At 40.9% G+C, this 23,329-nt stretch overlaps 1 protein-coding gene across 2 annotated transcripts in view; it reads right to left on the bottom strand.

Annotated features, from left to right (window-relative positions):
• Positions 1 to 3,579: 3,579 nt before the first annotated feature.
• creb3l2 (cAMP responsive element binding protein 3-like 2) overlaps positions 3,580 to 23,329 on the bottom strand; it is a 35,038-nt gene continuing 15,288 nt past the window's right edge. The window contains exons 2-12 of one of the 2 annotated variants that reach the window (XM_063500822.1): positions 13,812 to 14,055; positions 13,000 to 13,202; positions 12,820 to 12,898; positions 12,403 to 12,608; positions 12,006 to 12,152; positions 11,721 to 11,779; positions 11,342 to 11,410; positions 8,673 to 8,772; positions 8,337 to 8,466; positions 6,999 to 7,233; positions 3,580 to 5,660 (exon numbers count right to left, since the gene is read on the bottom strand). In XM_063500822.1, coding sequence (XP_063356892.1) covers positions 5,585 to 5,660; positions 6,999 to 7,233; positions 8,337 to 8,466; positions 8,673 to 8,772; positions 11,342 to 11,410; positions 11,721 to 11,779; positions 12,006 to 12,152; positions 12,403 to 12,608; positions 12,820 to 12,898; positions 13,000 to 13,202; positions 13,812 to 14,055 — 1,548 coding nt within the window. In that variant the 3' untranslated portion in view covers positions 3,580 to 5,584. The remainder of the gene's footprint in view (positions 5,661 to 6,998; positions 7,234 to 8,336; positions 8,467 to 8,672; positions 8,773 to 11,341; positions 11,411 to 11,720; positions 11,780 to 12,005; positions 12,153 to 12,402; positions 12,609 to 12,819; positions 12,899 to 12,999; positions 13,203 to 13,811; positions 14,056 to 23,329) is intronic. The other variant, XM_063500823.1, reaches the window with a different exon arrangement.

Raw genomic sequence — 23,329 nt, 5'->3', positions numbered from 1 at the left:
TAACCGAGGGAGTCGTGATACAGATGTATATGTTCCTAATACCTTACAGGAAGTAAGAAACAGCAAATGGTCTAGCACCTTTCTACTTCAAGTTTCATTTCCACACAGTGCTTTTATCCATGCTTGAGTGGTTTCTAACAGTCATACAGATTCATCACCTAGCAGAAGGATGTCTCAGTACATGGGCTGAGGAGTCAGGAATCGAGTCAGGAACCTTCTAATTTGTTGATGATAACTCTACCACCTGAGCCACAGCCACTTGTGAGACAAGGAGATAAGTATGAGACGAGTAAAGATGAGAGAGAGGGAAACACTGAAGGAACTGAACACACAAGAAATAAACTGAAATAGAAACTGAAGTTAAATAAAGGCCAAAGAAATGAGCATTAGAATAGAAAACCATCCAAACAGGCATCTAAAACTCCATACATTTAATAATAAAAAGCAGAACTTAAAGAAACATGACCAAAGGTATCAATAAATGCTGATTTACATAGTATCTGATAATTAGGACTCAGAGTTTTGACATACTAATCTGCATATTAAAAGAACCTGCCTATTATTGTGAAGGCCTGGACACGGAAATCCGGGCGTGTCTTGAGGCACAGTAACAACAGATCCTTTGGGTCAGACGGGTCGTGGAGTTTGTTCCACTGCATCCTGTGAGTGCTCAGTTGGATTGGTATCTGGGGAGTTTGAGTCGAGATGAATGCCCTGAGAGGCTTTGGGGTTTAGTGCACTGTCCTCCTGGGGGAATGCCGCTGCTATGTATAGGTGTGCTTTGTGTGCAACAATGCCAAGGTGGGTGGGTACGTATCAAATTAACCTCAGCATGAATGTCAGGGCCTAAGGTATCCCAACAGATGACCGGTGTTACTGAGAGCTGTTATCATTGTCAGTGGTCAGTGGTTGTAATGTTGATCACTTGTTTGGGGGTTTTTCCCCTCCGTGCAGGGTTTGGCTTTCGCGCAGCACTCCAGGAGTGAAATTCACTTTTAAACTTGATGAGCATTCTCGCATCAGGACTTGAAGGCGAAAACAATGCAGCAGCTTTCTCTGTGAGCCCCGATGAAAGGATTTTTCATCCATAATTAACGAGTAGAGCGGCTGGAAACTTCTGCAATACTGAATCAAAGTGTGAAATCAGACCGCAGCTCCTTGTAGTTTGCACTAACTCTCTGCCACTAGCGTTTCATCAGATACCGTATTTCTGAGTCTGCTCTGATGTTTATATGGGTTTTATGGCAGCATGATTCACCGTTGGTGGAGTGTTTAGTGGGATTCATTGTGGCTGTGTTGCTGTGAGACTAGAATGGAATGAGGCTGTGGGACTGCGTATTGTCTTGGGACTGTCAGAGCAATTCGCACTACTCATTATGAGACACTGCTGCTAATCTATTTCAGGATCTTTGTCATGATGGAGAAGATAAAATCTCCCCTATTGGCCAGCGTGTTAACCACGAGGCTCATTTGTGTCCTAATAGAGTTTGTGTCTAACGTAAATCAAAACATGCTTTGAAGCTTTTGACATTAGCAAGAAATTATGGTCATCAGCTTAGTTTTAATGTCTTTAATGTACGTATTGATATTACATAACCTACAGTTTATGCTGTTTGTTTAAAACACAAAAAAATGACCACAAAAGATTAATGGAAACAAACAAACAAAACAACAAAAGCTCATTTGTGCAGTCATAGCTGTGACAGTTTGGGTTTTATTGGCACTGCATCTTTACTGAGTGAGAAAATAATTCACAGGAATGACCAAACATAAAAATCAAAATTTAAAAATTAAAGGCTGTTTTAAGCTTTAGCATTAAATGAATGTCTTTTCCCACAGACCTTCATGGATCTGTGTTGATCAAGTTTATTTTAAACGAATGACCTTTACTTAATAGAGTAAAGCCCTTGATGTTATGTATTTAAATATCTGGATTTATACTTTTTAAAAATATTTGTGGGTTTTTTCCAGACAGTGCCAAACTGATATCGAATTTTTGAGACTTTTAGAGACTTTTAGAGAGTGAAATATCCATATTGGTACATAAGCCAGAATTCTTCATGTAGTTGGCTACAGAGGTTTTAGGACAAGGCTAAACTGACCCACAAACAAGCTGCTGCTTGTTTGTGGGTCGATCAGCCTTCAGTTTTATCTTCACTAACTGAAAAGTTGCTCTGCTGGTTTGAGGTCAGGTCACTGATTTGTCAGTTGAAGAATATCTCATTTCTTTGCCTCGAGAAACTCTTGGGTTATTTTTGCAGTTTGCTTCAGGTCATTGTCCATTTGCACTGTGAAACTGCAGCCAATCGGTTTGCAGGTTTTGACTGAATTTGAGCAGTGAGTACAGCCCTGTACACCCCACAGTTCAAGATGTTGCTGCTATCAGCTATCGCATCATCAATAAACTCTAACAACCTATCTTCACTGGCATCCATACACACTCCGCCATGTTTGACAGATGATGTGCTTGAGATCATGAGCTTTTCTCCACCCATCATTCTGGTACACATTCATCTTAGCTTCATCTGTTCAAAGGATGTTTTTATTGGGTTTATTCCAGTTCTTGTAGATGGTTTCTTTTAAAGTCTGACTTTCTTGTTCTTGAGTCTAACCAGTGGTTTGCACCTTGTTGTAAATGCTCACACCTACCTCCTTGAGCGTGTTTCTGACTTGGTTATATTGATTTGTAAAGTTAGTTTCCTTAACCAAAAATATTTCTTGCATCGTGCACTCTAGTTTTCTTCTGTTGTCTTTTGGTGTTGCTGAGCTGCCCAGTGCATTCCTTGTTTTTAATAATGAACCGGATTGCTGCTTGATTGTTTGGCTACTCCTTCAGGCTCATTCATGTGCACTGACATCTTGTTGGACCTTGTGTTTAAAATATAACAATCAAAAGCCATAAAATGCAAATGCAACACTTTGAAACAGCTTCAGATGGAACAAATCTTTCATTTGTCATGAAATAACAGGGGGACAGGCCTCACCTCGACAGTCAACTGTTCAATTATTTTTCAGCGTTTGATATGACTATGAATAAAAATGATTGTCATTCCTAACAATTAATGTAAAAAATTTGGTTCAGATTGAATTAAAACTGAATGTCTGCACTTTATTCAAATCTTGATTATTTAATAGAAAATTCCTGGTGGTGGTGGACAGAAAAAAACTTACTAAAACTGTATCTTTGTGCAACTTACTATGGACCCAAATAAGTCATGATACCTTTTCTTAATTACCCCATCCATTCATTACTTTCTGTTTTATAAGTCAACTTCATTAAATCAGTAAATATTGTACAACATACAGTAAATACTGAGTAAGTTACTGGCGATAGCCCAGAATTAGCATCATCATCAGTCAACCAATATGTTAGTCTGGTTCTAGATCCGGGAATACTGCTGTGATCAAACTGGTTGAGGTGGTACAGTATATTTATACCATACAAACACTTATCACAGCACACTTTCTGCAAGAGAGGTAAAACACAATGACTCTTGACTTAAAGGAATGACATCGTCGACATCAGAGAGTGAAAAAGAACGAATAAATGAACACACAAACTCGTGAATATTATGCTTTTACTAAGGAAAATACTTTATTTGTTTGAAGGCATTAAGACAGAAAGGCTGGTTTTACACAGAAGCAGCGAGGAAATTCAATTTTATTTGGAAAAAAGTTTTCTGGCGTAACAAAAGGGCAGTGTGCTCATCTCGAGTCTCTGATGATCTTTCTGTTCCTAACATTTAAAAGCCTGGCAGTGAGAAATGTGTAAAGAGCGTCATTGAAAGCTGACAAATCCATTTCTTGATATTGACAAAGCTTCAAATACATATTTTGGCTTTACAGTCTGTAGATTTGGTTAAAAACTGTTGTTTTTAATCCTGAGCTGTAAATTACCACAGGTCCTGGGGTTAACTTTAATTTAAAAAGCTTCTGTTACTGATTGGTATCATACAGCTGACGGCAGCAAAGCTCAGACATTTAAAACCCATGTGTAACACACTTGAGGTGGACAGTTAAGACATTTTAAAGTCACTGTGATCTGGAATTAAGCTAAACAGAAAGTCAGGACAAAGCCTGCGGCTAAGACGTCTTACGTTCATAATTTATCAACAGCACAGAGCCCAAAATAGAGTCAGAATGAATAATGGATTGGTTCACAAACTACAGATCCCAGACACATTTAGACGTTCTCATTTATTAACAACTCATATTTACAAAAATAGAAACTTTTTTTCCCCATTTCTCGAAAGAAATATTTTTGGCAAATGCTGTAAAATAGCTGTAAAAGACTCCTGGAGCTGACAGCTAAAGTGTGCAAGGCAAAAGTGTTGCAGGATTTAAGATAAAAACAAAAAAACACGATACAGAAACTGAATCCGTGGTTTCAACATACTTTTAAATGTCCAATCACATGCTGTTGTTTTTTCTATTCTAATCTGATTTTACACCAAGAGTCTGATGAGATCGATACCATTCATAGCCACTTTCAGATGAGCTAAACTTTTCAAAGTATGCTAAAACCTCACTAGACAATGCTCAGTGCCAGAATGAGGCCAGCAGTGTCTAAACAGTAAATAAGAAGCAGTTAGCTTAGCTCAAGCTCAATATTAATCATGCAGGTATGACAGTGGTATCAATCATCTCAGTTAGCTCTTTGCATTTTGTGGTCAAATGGGCAAACGTGACCTATAAAGGAACAAAAATAAAATAATTTTGCAGGAAACCACGTCTCAAATATCAGCTTCTGACTGGCACACGGTGACTGTCGTACAAAAAGAACCGAAGACCAGCTAACGGGGTCCCCACGTGCCAAATATGAACGAGAATAACCCACTTCAGATTGGGTTTGAACATTTCAGTCAGTATTTCCTTGAGGAAATAGAAAGATGTGAGTGCAGATTGAATTTTTTGTTTTAACCCAGTTAAAAATGTTACACGAGTGCAGGAACCCCAAGCTAGGCCCTCGAAAAGAAAAGAAAAAAAAAAAAGAATATATAAAAAGAGTACAATAAAAATAAAAAAGACAAAACACAGTATGAACACAAACAAGTATAAAAATGGGCTGTACGCATTACTGGAATGAAATAAAAACATTTAATAGCAATAAAGAGCAATAAATTTTGAAAAAAAAAACATCAACAAAAGTGTCTATAAATATAAACGGTTCTCATCAGTGTCCTGTAAAAAGCCTCACATGTCATATTTTAATATAATTACCCCTCGAATAAATGCCACACTCTCTTTGAAATTCTCTAAGTGTGATTTTTAAACACAGTGTCTCGAGCCGGATCAATTAAAACAACTACAACTGGTAAGTTGACTCGTGAAAAACTATTCAGTGCAACTTTAGTTCAGAAATTAAGGCAACCAGTGCCCCTCTACTCTTTTATTATTCCTATCATTACAGTGTATCTGATTAAGCAGAGATGGCATTAAAAAGAATGACCTTAAAATATCAGCAGTGGAAGCTTCTATATGAGGTTTGCTCCAGGACACTGAACCATGCTCCAGAGAGGGGTCAAAGGTCATCGTGGGGAGTAAAGGAGGAAGGATTGGGGATTTTTTGGTGTGAATTTAAATCTCAGGAAGTCTCGTTGACTGTTCTCTCCAGCTCTATCACTTTACTTCTGCTCTCGTTCGTCCTCTGCTCCAGAGACCTGAGAGACACAGCACAACTGGATGAGATTCAATTCACTACAAGTCTTCTCTGTGTCAGGCTCAAAGGAAGCCAACATATAAGACGCCAAAACTCTGCTGCACTTCAGCAAACGCTTAACCATCCAAACATACAAAGATGGACTATAACTAAGGCGGATGGGAGCCCCCGCAACAACAAACAAAAAATGTCAATTTTAACTTATATAGCACATTTCATTCTACCTAAACTCAATGTGCTTAACAGAAAATAAAAACACAAAAACCTGTGTAGGTTTTCAATGCCTTAAAGCAGTGAAAGCAGCACAATAATACATGAAAACACACACACGCAGGTATTGAGTGTAGGTCTTTGTGAGCAGGAAGGCTCTGAGTCTGTTTTTGAATGTCAGCACAGATGTAATTGATCTCAGGTCAGCAGGCAGCTTGTTCCAAAGAACAGGACCACAGTCACTGAAGGCCCCCTCAGCACACTTGGGTCTGATTCTAGGAACACTGAAAAGATCTGCACCTGATGACCTGAGGTGTCTGACTGGGTTATAAACAGCGCGGAGACGAAGGCCACACAACACAATCACACCGCTGGATTCAGACTTCTCCACTAAACTAAGATTAGTAAACAAAACTACAATAACCAAAACCCAACCTAAATAATATTTAATGAACCAAAACTGGGTTAGCAGCTGAGGACTAATGACCTGGCTTTATGTCAGACTGTTGAATAATGGTGGGCGGATCGATGTTTGGCTGCAGAGTGCTAACCTGCCTGCATATAGAGGCTGATGTCAATTTTAACTTATATAGCACATTTCATTCTACCTAAACTCAATGTGCTTAGGGCAGGGATAGCTCAGTAGGTAGAGTGGTCGCCCCATGATCGGAAGGTCGGGGGTTCGACTCCACTGAATGGCTACCCTGAGGTACCCCTGAGCAAGGTACCGTCCTTACACACTGCTCCCCGGGCACTGCATTGGTGGCTGCCCACTGCTTGAATGGGTTAAATGCATTGGAGTAATTTCCCTACGGGGTCTAACACATACACATTATTATTATTATTGTATGCTCACCATACAAGACTGAAGATTTGTGATTAAAACAAGACTCCCAGTGTGCTCAGAGGAGGTAGTGTTAGTTATTACAGGTCATGGTTATCTGCGTTTACACGAGCATCATAATTAAAATTGTATCTATGGTAAATTTATGAGAAAAGTGAGGTTTTAATCTTATTGAGAAAGTTAAAGTGGGTGAACTCTTTCTTTTGATCGAGTTCAGGTATTCTGTTTACTCCCAGTACCATCATCATCATCATCAGAGTACTCCTCATCGTGCTGTGTGTTTACCTGTGCAGGTCAAGGAGCAGGTTTTTTGACGTCTGTGTGTCGTTGCTTTTATTCCTGAAAGGTGGGTGTGTTTCCATCCTGGTGGGCTCAACCCCGAGTTTCTGCTGCTCTGAGCGACGCCACGCTGCCATCACGACGGCTGGCGTGTCCTCCCATTGGTCAGGATATTCACCGCCCAGGCCGAGGAGGTGCGGCTGTTCGTCTTCGAAAGTCGATAACAGACTCCTCGACTTAACTAAAAGTTGGGGATAAGTGCTTATTAGTGCCTAATTTTTGTGAGGAGAAAGTATGACTGTGTGGTGTCAGGAAAATCATTTTTAAAGTTCCACACTCACTCACACACCAGCCCACACACACTTTATAACTGTGTAGCACCACATGTTATTGTCTGCCTGGTGAAAAGACTGTGCAGCCTGTGGGTTTGTGTGTGTGAGTGTGTGTGTGTGCGTGTGGGCAGGATGGGAGAGGAAACTGAAATTGATTGTTAAGAAAATTATATCTGGTTTCGCTTACAAAAGAAAAAGTGCGTGCATGTGGGAGGAAGCAGAGAGGATGCAGTGAAAGGTCAACGCCACTAATCAGTCTCTGTAGCTGTAGGAGGCATCTGATTAGCAGCAATGTTATAATGGACCACCAAAGTTTAATAGCTGGGAACTAATGATTCATTACAATGGAAACAGCAGGGCAGGTCACTTAAGCTGAAAACTCCAGGAAAGGTGACTCGAACTGTGGGTGTGTGTCCACTGTGTGTGTCCACACTCTGGTCACCCGTCTCAGCTCCACACACACGAATATACGGCTTCATACGGAAAATATAAACATGCTGATACTTTGTCTCTAATTGAGAGGCGTTGGACAAATGTACAATTGTATGTTTTTGATGGAAGCAGGAAAAAGTTGGGAGCACAAAAGGCCATCAACTTTTCTAAAGTTCATCTAAGTTCATCCATCTGCCCTGCCAGCAAAAAGCTGTTTAGCAAACATCTTTGAAAAACATCTGGGGTATTTATTTGTGTTCATATTTTGCTGTTTTGTTCAGTTTTATTTTGTTTTCATGGAGAAAACCCGACTATGTCAAGTACAATATATTCATACTTTCCTCTCATATTTACATTACTATTTACCCAATTTCCTGCGGGGTCAACCTTCAGGATCAATAAAGTTTTATTGAATTGAATTGAATTGAATTTAACCGTCTCAACAATACTATATTTTTGCATTTACTTTAGGCATGATTAAAGCAAAGCTGTTCATCTGCTTTGCTAAATCACGCTGTAACTACGCCGAGTAAGGTGTATTAAACATGTGTATATAGTGTGGGTTGGTGAGTGTGACTACCTGTAGCTGTGTAGGACTCTTTGACATCCAGCTGTTTGGAAGCAAGGCCCGTTTCAGTGATGGTGGAGCGTGGCGTAAAGCTGCTGGGATAAAAACTCCCCAAAAACAGCGCAAAACACAACACAACCACCTACAGAGAGACAAACACAAAGAGAAGAAGAAGAAGGAGAAGGGTGGAGAGAGGGGAGGGAGGGAGAGGTAAATAAATTATGAATCACACATAATGCTACGCTGCTAATGAATGATGGGAGCAGATGTTTCTAATTCAATATTTTAATCAATGTTTCATCAGCACAATCTCTGTTAATACACACACACACACACACACACACGTACCATTAAGCATGATGATGTCTGGGTGCCAACCATCCTGCAGGACTTGGAAACTTTTCCTGCCACGGCTGCCTGGAGAGACTGCAGCTGCTGCAGGAGAGACCTGAGGAGAAACACACACACAGGTTACACACACACACCTGAGTGCATCGTGCATGCTTTTTTCACCATATAGACAATCTGCATTTAATGTATCGCGTAAAGAGAGTGCAAACCATTACAGCTTAGCACAATAAAACACCTGCCTCACTTTACATTTCCTCCGACTTATTTTTGAACTCGGTGACCACAAAACATACTACTCCTGGCTTAAGAGTTGTTTGTGGGTCTGTGATCTGTGTGTCAACGCTGAAGACTGCCTCGAACATTTTCTCAGTTTTGTTAAAGTGCTGGAAACGGCGTTCACACCACGGGACACCAAAGTATGAGCCCAGTTTCTAAAGCCTCTCTTTACAAAGTGCTAAGAGGGTTAGCCATACAAAAAAAAAAAAAAAACCAACTACACAATGTGTCTAAGCTAGAACTCGTGACCAGAAACCAACAATAGAGCTAAAAACACACAACATAATACCTGACACGGCTAACCCAGTTAACCTCGATCCTTTAAATCTGTTGGTTTTCTATGATTATTTTTAAATTTCCTACCTTGATATTTTTTCTCAGCTGTTTCTGTCTCTACACTCAGTGTAATGTAACTGAATGTAAGTGTGAAATGAAAGCAAACAGCTTAGAACGCACTGACATGACACGATACATGAGATCGAAGAAAGCTTAAAATTTCATTTCTCAGGGGAGAAATGATCAGCTTATCATTTCAGACAGACGACGTCTATTCATTGAACTACCTTTCTCCATATTTTTTTTTACTTTTGTTTCTTTATTAATTTTTTAACATGCAAAGACATTGTTAGTTGTTGATTTGTTCTGTTTTGTTTAGAAAAACAAAAAAACATTGTTGTAATCTGAACAGGTTTGCAGACTCTCTTCTGTACTGTCATCTCCAGGACTGAAAAATGAAGCCACTGTGGAAGCATCAGAAAGCTGCAGTTCCTCATCTGGCCACTTGAGGCCGACTTCCAAAGTGAGTCAGATCCCATAGACTTCCATGTTAAAATGTCCATTTTTACAGTAGTAATAAGCATATTTTACACTTTGGGGTTCGAGTTACAGTCTCCCTCCCCCACCCCCAACCCCATTCATAACCCCCACCATAAGTGCATGGTGGGGTTTTTATTTTTTAAATATTATTTATTCAGATATTGGCTGCTGTGATTGACAGATAGGGGAACTGTAGTTGTGTACCGGGCCTCATATTTGCTAATCGGAGTTGCTTAACTGTACCATTCTTCTTTGTTTGTGCTGTTTGAGCTTTTTTGAAGGAATTGCCTTAATGGCACTAAAAACAACAAGGTGGCAAGCTTCAAAATACAGAGTACAAACCCACTGGGTGACTTCATGGTGGCTTCCATCTTTTATATACAGTCTATAAAAGTTATGCAAACTGATTGAATTGTGTGCCCACACATTCTGCGTGTTAATGTGAATGATATCGCAGTAAATTACATCAGCATCCTTATTATAAATTCCAGAATTTGCACTTTAGTGAAGAATCTGCTGTTTATTTTTGCACAAGTCAAACATTTTTCTGAAATTTTGCTTTCTCGTTTGCTTCATTAAATAAGGAACTGAGCTTAACGACAACATAAGCTGGCTGTCCAGGTGTCCCAGAATAAAAAACACACACACCCCACGCATGCAACTGGTTCATTAAGTTTTTGACACTGACAGCAAAGCCCACTTTAACCACTGAGTGCAAAACAAGCCCCAGAACAGCTGTGTTCCAGGCAGCTATACTTAACACAGTGCACTCAGTGGGTGCACGCACGGTTCATCCATGCATAACGAGAGCAAACAGCGCTGTCTATCCGATGCAGGGTGAGCTTTTCACATTAAAATAGCCTCATGATTATGCATGGTGCAAAATTGCAGCTGAACACATCCACAGGGAGCTTTTGATTCAGCTCTATTTGCAAATAATAAAACCGAGTCAGTGTTTCCCCACTCATTCTCTGTGCTTTTCTCAGCTGCACTGCGTGAAATAAAAACAGATGCCTTTAGAGATTTACAAAGACAGAAGGAGAGGGGAAAAAAAAGCCAAATCCCCAAGGATGTGTTAAATCCAGCACGCGCCCAGGGAGGGACATTTTTAGGTGTGAACCCCTCCTCCCTCATGACTTTCCTGGTGTTTTGATTGTCACCATCCCAGAATCTTTATGACACACTTGTCATCGCCTCTATCGCTCACTCATCTGTGTCGCCACTGACAGAGGCTGAATCTATAAAGAGCCCAAAAAACTGGACTACCACCTCAGTTATTCTTTTGTTTTTGTGCTCGCGTTCTCTAATTCAGAAAAATTCCTCATTGGAACTGCTGGAAGTGCTTCGTGAAGACAGTTTACTTACCTACCTTAGGCCAAAAGAGGAGGGAGAATTTGATGTTTGACCAATAGAGGCTATTTAAAAGCATCTTGCAGGAAATAATTAACTTCTATCTGGTAATTTTATATTTTTATGTCGTTTCAGAAGTTAAGGATCTAAAACGGAACCATTACTGTGCATTAAATCAATCCTATATGAGGTTAAGACTGTGAGTCCGTGTGTGCTGCTCTTACTTGTTTGTACACTCCAGAGTCTCCACTTTCCTGCGCAGCTCGCTGTTTTCGTTGGAGCAGGTCTCCACCCTGTGGTCAGACAGCAGTACTGCAGGGTCAGTGACTGAACGCCGTTCATTCATCAGCACCACTTTCTCCCTGTTCTGACTCTAGCATGATTTATTTGTAGTTTAAGAACAGCTGCTTTCACTCTGCACACCTCGGTAATGCCGAGATTCACCCTGATGATGTTTGAATGTGGATACTTTAGATGACCTAACATTTTTTTCTAAAAGGGGACACTAAAGTTTATGCAGCATTAATAGCTGTTTGTTATTTGTAGTGATCCTGACATTGTTTTTCACATGATAAGAAGAAAGAGGAAAAAAGAAGGACTTACTTCTTCTCCAGAGCATCCATGTACTCCTTCTTCTTCCTGCGACTCTCTTGAGCTGAAATCTGAGAGATGGAGAAGGAAACAGAATCAGAAAAAGTAGAAAAATCAGAAATTCGCCTGACATGACTGAGTTTAACAGGTACCGGGATTCTTCACAAATATTTTCTTGTTTTTTTTAAACTATTTTGTTCTAACTTGCAGTAAACATATTCCTAGTCTTTTAGACTCTTGTGATCACGGATGCTTGCTCAGATCATCCAAAACACAAACTGTGCTCTACATCGGCACCTTGTTCTTGATCTTCCTGCGGATCTTCTTAAGCGCCTTCTCCTCAGCTTTGGTGAGCGGGAGTTTGGTGGGAACAGGGTAACCTTCGGCCACCAGCGTGCGGCGCTCTTCCTCGGTCAGGATCAGCGGCCCAGAACCCTGCAGTTTCTACAGGAAACAACAGATAATCAAAAATAACGTTGTTTACAACTTTGTAAAGAGGGAGGATGTCTAAAAAATGCTTGTGAATTTTACACTATAACTTCTTTTTTGGCACGAGAGTCTGTACGTATACATTAGGTTGTAGAAGGGATGTGAAAAGAGAGGAAAAGGTGGAAACATCAGCTGAAAACATGTTACTCTGCTATTCTGCTCTCTTTGAGGTTTGATGGGCTTTTAAAATTTTCTTTAATCTTACATGAGGCGCGGTGAGCAGAGGCGAGTTGGAGAGGGAGGACGAAGCGCCTCGTGGTGACACTTTCAGGCCAGCCTGTGATGGAGGGGGGCTGGTGGGGGATGTGGGGCAGGAGAGGCCAGGCAGGGCGTGAACGGGGCTTTGGCTGCCCTCTGAGTCACTGCCGTGGGAACTCGGGGGAGTGGGAGGCATCTGTAGAGACTCCAGACCTAAAACACAGTGGCTGGATTGTTAGCTATTCATTCAGTCTCAGAGAAAACAGAGAAAAATTATAAAAATTAAAATTTAGAAATCATTTTTGATGCTCAGGGGTTTTCAAACTCAACTGTGAGATATTTAAACAAATTGCCAGCAGGGGTCCTCGTAGCACACCATTACAGAAGTGCAACAAGTGGAAAGAGAGGAGAGGAAAGAACTGACCTTTTGGTGAGAGATTGAGGAACTGGTCCACTTCATGAGGCTCCAGTTTAATTTTAGGGCTGATGTTCTCCTCCTTTATCTTCAAACAGAGGAAAAGAGAAACAGGAGGTGTTAAAATGTTACAAACATTAAAAAAAGAAGAAAAGAGCACAAATATCTGATTTAACCATCGTTTCTCACCTTGATGGCTTTGCTCTGGTTCACTGTGACCTGAACCGAGGTGGCAGCAGGGGCCAGGGTCGAACCCTCGGCGGTTTGGGGCCCCTCGCTGGTGGCCAGAGCGAGGGAGAGCGTGGGGAGCAGGGAGGGAGTCTCACACAGGAGGCTCTCAATGGCTTCCTCCTGCTCCATAGGCCACTCAGCTGAATCGCCATCGGACTCTGCTACAGAGGAGGCAAAGCGTGCTCCTGTTAGTGCTCTTTACCAACGAGATTAGATTAGATTAAGGCTTATCTACCACTGCACACAATAATACCAACACTTAAACATCGTGCAAACAGTAGCAGAGCAGCTCCATAAATATTACGGTAACGGGTAACATACTGGTTTATAGAGCATTAATGCTTCATTAGCAATCTTAACTTTTGAGTTTTAACTTTTGTTTAAAGTCCTTTCACAATAAAAGCTATAAAAGCCTTGATAAAGCAGATTTAGTGGTAAGATGCTGTTTGACTGTTTTCTGTCTTTTATTCTTTCTTCTTCTGATTCTGGTCTGATTCTCAGTGTGATGATGTGAGAATCAAAGCAGGGATTTTACATCACGAGCCACATATTTTGAGTTTAAGTGGGCCAGACCAGTGAGACTCCACTTTCTCCCAGTGAAGTTCATTTTAACTACACTTTTAATCCCAGCGATATGATCTGTATCAAAAAATAAAAAGTCTTTAAAACCAACAGCTGTGATTAATAATCACTGTGAGCTTGAGGACAAGCACCCCGGTGCTTTTGATTGGTTGTCCTTTAAAGCCACAATCTTTGTGTTGGCATCTCACCTGCTTCGCTGCCGTGCTCTCCGGTCAGGTGTGACAGGGGTGACTGGGGTCGGCTGTCGCCGCACAGCGAGTAGCTGTGCTCGGCGGTGATGTGGGGCGGAAGAGGGGAAGACGGGGACAGGTCGGCGCCGTCGTCTCCCTCCATGGACTCCACCGAGTCTCTCCCCCCGGACAGGAAGGGGTCGCTGAGCAGCTGACCCAGCAAAGCATCCTGGGAGAGGTCGTCCAGCAGCTCGGAGAAGTGCTGCAGGGAGGAGAAATAAAGCACTATGAATTTTCAGAGGATGTTTAATTTGAACTCCTGTCACAGACATGCAGGAGGAATCAGACAGATAATTACATAAAGCCACATCGTCGGGAGCCTACGACCGTCAGTCTGTAATTACAGACTATTAAACTCTTTATTGGCACCTTGCCTTGAGGTTTCCCTCAGCTCTCCCTCAGAGAAGACTAAAGCAGCCAATCAAATACTCAAACCTCTCCCCCACTAATCACAGCTTCTCTTTCAGTGTGTGTTTGATTCTCAGTGTGGTGACACATTTACCAAACACATACAGAAGTTTGCAGACAAGCCCTCTTCCTCCCAGCCTTTGATCCCTCATCATCACATTCCTTATCTCCTAGGCAGGTGAGCATGTGTAGATCTCCCCCCTGTGATTGGCTGTTATGACTGTAATAAACAAAAGGCAGCCAAAGCAAAGTATGCTGGAGATTAGGCGATAACATAGTGAGATAAATCGCCTACATACGCCCTGCCTTCCTCTGCTCCTCTCAGCATGCAGCAAACATGCAGACTAGACCTCCAAGTTCAACAGTTTTGGTCCCCAAGACAAAGGAAAACAGAACATTGATGTCTTATCCTATCAGATAAACCCAAACATACTCAGTTTAAAGCAATAAATAGCAGATAAAACCATGAAGTCCTCACTTCGCAGTCGCTATTATACAACAAATGTTGTATAATGTTTCTAGAAAAACTTGAATTACAGCCACACACCTATATGCTTCCACCAACCAGTTTATATCCAGTCTGTCCAGAAACAGAAACATTACATGCACATGTATGGAGGGATAATTGAAGGAATTTAACAGAAATGGAAGTGTACACGGGTTCAAATATGGACGTCGATGCCAAGAAGCCACAAACTTTAAAAGGTGGATATCAAACGTTAGTGTCAACGATTCAAAAGTGAAACAGAATCACAATGTACTGTTCTGAAGTTATTATACCATGTAGTTAAAGTGTTTTTGCAGAACATTTGCAGAACGTTATGACGTCGTTCGTTTCTGAGTTGGTGCCAGGATTCAGAAAACATCATTCCTCCTGCTACAGCAGTCGCCGGCATGGAGGCAGTTATCGTTTCAGCCAAACTCGGCTTACGGCACTTTTCTTTTTTTTACCTGCCTAGATAAACGGTGAAATAAGATAAAACTGCATTACTTTCATTCAATATAAAATAAAGTAACTGGTAATAAAGTTACTGTAAGTCTGTTTGAATATAGTCTACCCTTGGTGCCTCTGTTTTGTTCTGCACGGAGCTCGGCTGGAAAAGCTCCCTCCTCCCCTCAGTTCTGCAGCACACTTACAGTGATATTCATCCACACTCTACCCTTACTCACTCACTCATAAATAAAAGTTATTTAAAGCAGTTTAATCTGGAAATAATCTTGTGTTTTTTAAGGTCTCCCATCCCCTGTCACAGTTATCGAGCTGGGCTATGAAAGTAGGCAGGCCTGATTTATATATGTTAGCAAAACACTTATTCAATGCATAAAAATTGCTAAGAGGAAATTAAGATTACAAAGATTATGAAAAAATATAGGCCATTACTTTTATCATGTGTGCAGTTTTTCGTCCTTTTTAGATTTATTTATTAACTTGTCATATTCAGTTTGGGAAAAAAACTGTCAAAAAACACAAGTACCCGAGTAGGTGGGTAACTCTTTTCCTCTTGGGTTGCCTCCTGTGGGTAACGCTTGTTTCTCTTTTCTGAACGGAGCGGTTTCGATCATGCTTCCAGAACAAAATGGGCGTGTGTGGATCAGAAGTTAGCGAGAGTGATCGCCGCCTATATATGAAGTTATATATTATAACACGTGTTCACTGATATATCCTGTGGTTATCAAATGCCATCTTTAACGGGAGCAGGTTTTTCACTTAAATAAACACATTGTACAGATACTTTCTTTTTTTTGCACAGCGGATTGATTTGGCACAGATTTTTCCTATATACCCAGGCTTGGAATCGGCACTAGGAGTACACCAGCATGTACAAACGTGATTTATTTTGACAAACACACCTTTTTCTTACTCTTAAATCCTAAATCTCCTGCAGTTTTGTCACTGATGAACTTCCGTACATTATTTATTTCCTTGTGGTGTTACTGTCAGCTACGCTTTCTATTTGAGATGTTTTATTGCTCTTATATATTATCGTATCATTCTTTTAAGAAACAGAAATGATGTACAGTTACCCTTAGGGATCGCATACATTTCAAACTGACAAAGCTAAACTTTTCCAGCCCTGTCCTCACTTGAACTCACTGCTTCAAAAACATTTGTGATGCAACTTCAAGTTCTGCTGGGACACAAAATAAGAAGCAGGTTTCCAATTGCAGTTTCAGCTACATGGGACTCGGCCAGTGTGAGAGAAAAAAAACATTTAAATTAAAGACACGTGAAGAGCAAGACGAGGAAAACAACCTATAACGACACCGATGGTTTGGACAAACTGTTATAAAACAACAACAAAACAGACAACAAAAAAAGATGTATACATGAATGAGAAGAGGGATAAAGAGAGAGTGAAATCAAGACGCAGGAAACGAGGAAAGAGGAGGAAGGTGGACGACCAAATGCCAAGCATGCGGCTTCGATTACAGTCTGAGAAAGAGAGCTTAACTTCTAGCATTTTCTCCCACATGCACAAACACAGAGGCTTGAGGACGGCCCTTATAGGGCAGCATACAGAGGTCATTTCACTGTGTGTGTGTGTGTGTGTGTGTGTGTGTGTGTGCGTGTGTGCGTGTGTGTGTAATGCAAACAGCGACAGCACACCGTGAATCTATTCAAGAGGGAAGACAAATATTTACACATTTATACACCCGTGGGTTCTATTTTAACCTCCAGAACAGCGCATATAAGTGGAAACAACCCATTATATCAACATATATTACTGTGTGTGTGTGTGTGTGAGTGTGAGAGAGAGAGAGAGAGAACGTGAACAACCGAGCACACTGTGGACAAACATTTACAGCTTTACCCCAATTCCAGCATCTCCTGGCAGCAGCAGCAGCATTACCGAGAGGCATCTTATTACTTTAAACCATTTTAAACAAGTAAACACACCAGACACTGACAGATCTGGGTGTTAATTACAGTAATAATAATAATTTTAAATATAAATAATAATGATAACGCTACAGTTCAAAGACTATCCTCATTTCTATTTACAGCGATTTATATTTGGCGGTATGACTTTGCTCTGGGACCTCCCTGTTCTTGTATACCACGAGCAAGCAGCGAGAGTCAGAGTGTAAAACGAAGCAGGCATCGCTGACAACATACATGACTTTGATAGAGTCAGAAAAAACATGAAAAGAAAGATCTGGGGTTGAAGATGGGTTGCAAAGTGGCTTGCAGATGCACAGCAACTGCAGTGAGGCTATATCTGCTGAACCAAGATTCCTAAAACGTAGAAATTAGACTGTATTTTTGTACTTTTACACAAATTTAAGATTTGTATAGATTTTAGGATTATCATACTAAGAATTTTGAAGATACGAGGTTCATTACCTTAAACATAATCACATCTATCATAGCAGCTTAAGCCATGTGACTGTGTTTATTTTAGCATAATGTTAGCATATTGTTTGCTACAAAAAAGTGTCTCTGTCTGTGTGTGTGTGTGTGTGTGTGTGTGTGTGTGTGTGTGTGTGTGTGTGTGTGTGTGTGTGTGTGTGTGTGTGTGTGTGTGTGTGTGTGTGACGGGGGGTGGGGGTGACAAAGCATTAAAATCACAATAAGGCCCGAAAAAAACAAAACCCAAAAAAACTGAGCGTGTGTTTTTTTAGCTTTCAGGGAGGAGGAGTAATTACATACGGTGCAAATCCATGTTTACAAGAGAAGGTCTGGTTTATGGGACATCTGATACCACCCCAATGTCACAATGACACTGCTTCACAACACCGCAGAAACAAACTAAATAAATAAATGAATAATCAGCTTTTATCACCTTAAGTTTAGTTTAAAAAATATCAATACACAAACATGAGGCTCAGAAACGAATATATCCTCCTCTTTCTGGAGAACAGGAAATGGGAGCGGTCCAACTCCGCCTGCTTGAAAACAGAACCACACCAAAGGCACACAGTGAGGCTTTATGAGCTCCCTGTCATTTCTGCTGTGGGAGTTTGTGGTCATGGTTGTGTGTGAGACTGGGCTGCAGCATAGGTCACTGGCCGGGTGTAGCTCATCGCGCACGACAGAAACCTCTTTGTCTCCGCATCCCAACAGAGAGGTGTAATTCAGGGCTGGCTGTAACCCGACGCCCTCCAGCTGGGAAACAACCACGAGAGCTGAAGCCAAAATGGGAAAATTGGGAGATTACACTAGAACTAGAGCAAGAATCAGCAGGTTACTGACTCATCTGAGGGAGCAGGGGTGATAATAAAGAGGCTGCCCTCATATTTTTCATAATAATGTTTCTAATGTAACACGCAGAAACAAGCAGAGGACTCAGCTGACGGCACAGATCGCAATCTTTTAATTGAAGTCGCGATGAAATCTGTCGGTGAAGGCGGAAATGAAGACAGATAATGTCTCGAGCTGTGATGAGACATCAGTGCCGTCCGCGGAAATCCCCTGTCATCCAAAGAGAGAGACAACACAGCCAGCAGCCGAACAATATTTTTCATATATCAGGATCACATCAAAGGAAATGGGATGAAGAAAAAGCACCAAACTGGGACACACGAGCTAGATAAATACTTTGGAGTTTGAGCTGTTTCAAATTGACTGTGACTGTGTTAGATTAATGCCAACAAGCTAAAGAGTTTCTTCACTTTACACCAGAAGTGGCACGCACACAGCACTGTGGAGACAGACCATAACACTGATATCTCTACAGCTGTTTACTTCACATATGGCTAGAGACCAGTCAGCGAACCCTCTGGCAACCACCTGTTGCTAAGGGAAAATGTGTACTTCTCTACCGGTTGGCAACATGTTGGTAGAATTTGCTGATATTGCTGCTTAGCAATTGCTTTGGCTGCTAGCAGATTTGCTAGTAGTTTGCTTGGAGGATGGCGACTTGTCTGCAAACGGTCACCAACTGCTTGCAGAATGAAACTGAGAAAAGTTCACCTTCAAAATAAAAGTTGTGCCTTACCGCTGCAACCAGAATCTTTCAAAGGGCTCAACTTTTACTTTGAAGGCAGAGATTCTGCATCTTGAGGTGCACTTTTTCAAGATTTGGCAAATAGCTGGCGAGTGTTTACAGAAATCGGCGTCTTCAGTGCAAACTACAGGAGATTGTAGCTTGTTGGTGACTAAAACAATCACAAGGAAGTTTTTGACCCAGCTCCATCTTTGTCAGCAACCATTTTCCAACCATCAGGGGAAAGCACATTTTTCCCTAATGTACTAAATATGTACTAAATAGGCATTCACTCAAACGAAATTTGGCTCAGTTATGTGCTTTTGGTTTGAGTTGCTACGCTACACCTCAGTAGCAACTGCTAGCATGAGTAGCAACTGCTAGCATGAGAGCTAACATAGCACAAAGAAAGCTAAACAGCAAAGCAGTTTGGCTTTTTAGAAACGTAAGAAAGTTTAAGTCAAGCCTAAAACAATAATCCCAGCATCTTCATCACAATGAGGATTATATCTTATTAATTTAATACTGAGTACCAGTAATGGCTGATAAATGACTCCAAGGCCAACTGAAAATGAGCCACAGCAACCCTACATCTAAATGTTAGAAAATAAAATAAAACCAGTGGGATTTAAGAAATATCCAGTCCACTGCACACTAGCCAGTTGCCAGGCAGAACAGCGAGCGGTAAGCCTCGACATCTGTGTTAATCACCGGTTAGCAGCTAATTTAACAGAGGGAGGAGAGGAATGTCCTTCCAGGTCTGTAATTCTTCTGTAAAGTACGATGTGCGTCTGTTTTAACCCTTAATGAGCAGATCCTAAAGCTCGAGGAAAGTTTGATGATGTCCCCTCCTCCCCTTAAAGCCCAAACCAGATGCCTACAAACTATAAATCACACTAAAACCACACAGGCCCCACCGTCCCCCCTCCTCTAGTGTGTGTCCAGCTGACTGAGTGAGTGTGTGTGTTTGTGTGTGTGTACCTTGCCCTGGACTCAGCTGTGTGTACTTTTGCTGATGACAGCCTAATAAAGTACACGCGTCTGTGTATCAGCACCAACTGAATGACTCAATAGTTTGATGTGGATCCCGATTATCTGTCCCGGTCGCTTTACTGTCACTAATAACCAACATGTGTCCAATTATCAACCGATAACCAGTGCGAAAGGTTGAATGAAGACCTGAACTTTCATCTGCAGGAATCTTCTATCTGACTAACGCATCATTTTGTTATCGTGTCCTACTATGCAGTCATTAAGAGATAGAGAAGCGAGGCTTTCTCCTCTAACTTCACTTTCCCCACTTGCTCTCAAATTCTCTTAAAATCCGGTTCCCCCACCCTCTAGTTTGATTCTCCTAATGTGGACCCTCTGGTGAAATTCCCAAAACACTTTGAATATTTGGATATTTGGTCCTCAGCCGCTGTGGTAACTGCACTTTAGCAATGAGTGAAACTCCTCCCTGGAATGATAACAATGCGTACAAGCAGTTTTAACACTTAGCTAAAGTGTGCACACGTGCACAGCATTTATCAGCCAAAGAGCAGAGATTGCTCTCCACTAAGTACAACCTTTAAACACTCATCGATGACCTCAGAAGCAGTCTGTCACACATGACATTGATAATGATGTGAATAATATTTGTGCATGTCTGCCATTTTTAATCTAAAAAAACCCCAACTGACCCCTACAAATTTTTTATTTTTTACATTATTTTATTAAAGAAAACTTTGTTTTTGGCTTAAAATGCTTATTATGTTTTAAAATTTACATTCGTAATCTGTCTTTCATGTACACGTTTGACCAAAGACAAATGTAGAAAGTGTTCAAGCCTCTGATGAGTATGAACTATGTGCTTTATTGTGTTTCATTTCTCTTACGATGTCCAGTGAGTAAAGAATGGTAACCACTGGTAACCCTCGTTCATCACCCAAAAAAACTGAGCTTATAAACTTTTCTCCAACCCCAGTTCCAAAAAATGTGGGAAACTTCCTAAAACTTAAATAAAAATAGAATGAAATCATCTTCTGTCCTAGTAAACCCAAATATTATTCACTGTTAAACACAGAAAACATATTAAACTGGGAAAAATTTATAATTTCAAGAGACATGTCTCAAAAAAAGCTGAGACTTGGGAACAAAAGGCCAGAAATGTAAAAAGTACTATAAAGAGCAGACGTGCACCAATCTGCAAAAACTGTGTCTACAAACTGTGGAACAATTTCAAAATAATACTCCTCAATTATTTCATTATCTACATTAGATAATGAATCATCAAAAGATTCAGAGGATCTGGAGAGCTGGAGGTTTCTTCCTGTTAACAGGGAGTTTTTTCTTTATGCTTGCTATGGAAACTGAAACGCACATAAGATCACCTGGAAGTGTTGCATAAAGACAAAACAACAGCATTTTTATCAAGGTACCTTACATTTTCCTTCTGGAGAGATTACGGTAAATAGTTGTGGCTAGACTACTGAGTCCTATTAGTTTATCATGAATCTTTCAGAGCCAATCAGCTCAAATTTGTTTGGTTAACGCAGTTTAATCTGCAGTGAAATAAACTATTAACAACTGGAAATGTGAATCACAGCAGTCACACCTGACAAGCCTGGAAAGATCTCATTTTAAAAAAAGGGAATGAGACAGGGAATGATTCTCTGCAGTTACATTTTAGTGAGTCACCAAACACAACTAGATGCCTGAAGACTGAGACAAAACCCTGCATGCTATTATCAAACCAAAAACAAACTGCACTGGATCAGGCCGACACAAATGTCTTTCAGAACAGATAAATTAGTTTAATTAGATAAACGTGATGGTTAGCAGGATCATAAATCAGTCTGGAACCACTTTAAACCTGTCTCTGCAGCACTGGGCTTGATCCTGGTATGCTGTCCGTGCTGTGGCATTGATACTCTCTGTGTTAGCACAACAAGACAAATTACAGACCTTGGAGAGATTCGGTTATCTGGATCTTATCTGAGGGGGGAGGTGGCAGTAGGAGGTGAGCCCAGCACTGAGCCCACATGTCCAGACAGCCGGGAGAACTCACAGGATGCAGCTCCCATCACTTTTAACAAACTGTTTGACGTAAAACAAGCGATACAGTTCATGGAGATCCCCCTGTTTAAGCTTCATCCGCAGGCACACAAACACACAGCCGTCTCACCACAGCCACGAGGGAATTTGAAGAGATGTGAAGCCTCGGCCAGAAACGACCTTGTTTGACAAAAACCTCTTCATTCCAAGAGAAACACGATCTGGTTCTCACACCGATAAGGACATAGAGACACTCCCTGACCCAGATTCCCGACATCGATCCCAGCTTGATTCGCTAAACCCCCCCTTTTGGTAATCAAAGGTGCAGCGAGTGCACCAGGGGATAAGAGAGGATAATAACAGAGGAAGGCAGAAAACCAGCAGCTGTCAAGGATGCCTGGATGATTAGAAGCACAAATAATGACTATTTTCATTCAAATTCAAACTTTTTCAGCTTTTCTAAACAGTCCTCGGTACTTAAAACTGAAAAAAAGGTTACAGGATGCCAAAACCTCTAAAATATTAAATTTATTATCATTTAAAACAAAGAACTAGATGTTATCATTTTTAAAACTTTATCAATTTAATCCTCCCTCAAACACAAAACCTTTTGGTTCATTATTTGGGGGTTTTGGCCTCTAACCTCACAGTTTCCGTCCTTACTGCTCTAAACAGCTTATTTCCATTCACAGGAGGCTGTTATCAATTACAAAGCTTTTAAAATCTGACGAACTGCCCAGCACTGAGCAGCACAGCTTTTTTTATAGTTCTTCTGACTGCTGAAAGAAGCACTTTTTGTATGTCTGCACTGCAGGAACTGCCACTTAAAGCTTTTGGGCCTTTTTTACTTCCAGCCTCGGGTTAGGTACACGCTGAGCCTCTGAAGCAGGACTGTCCCAAACATGATGGTAATTTATAGGATAGCACAAGTTTTTAAAAGCCTCTGTAAACACCGGATTTTTTTAAGCATGTAAACAAAAGTTTTTAACCATTCTCCCCACAAAAACAACATTTGACAACCTCAACTCTACCCTTAATGACAAGTTTTGACACCTCAGTATGAATCAATAACGACGTGCTTTGTCGACCATTAGAATAGTTTCC

The sequence above is a fragment of the Pelmatolapia mariae genome, linkage group LG17, assembly GCF_036321145.2.
Source record: "Pelmatolapia mariae isolate MD_Pm_ZW linkage group LG17, Pm_UMD_F_2, whole genome shotgun sequence".
NCBI lineage: Eukaryota > Metazoa > Chordata > Actinopteri > Cichliformes > Cichlidae > Pelmatolapia > Pelmatolapia mariae.
This window is presented reverse-complemented; position numbering and strand designations above follow the sequence as displayed.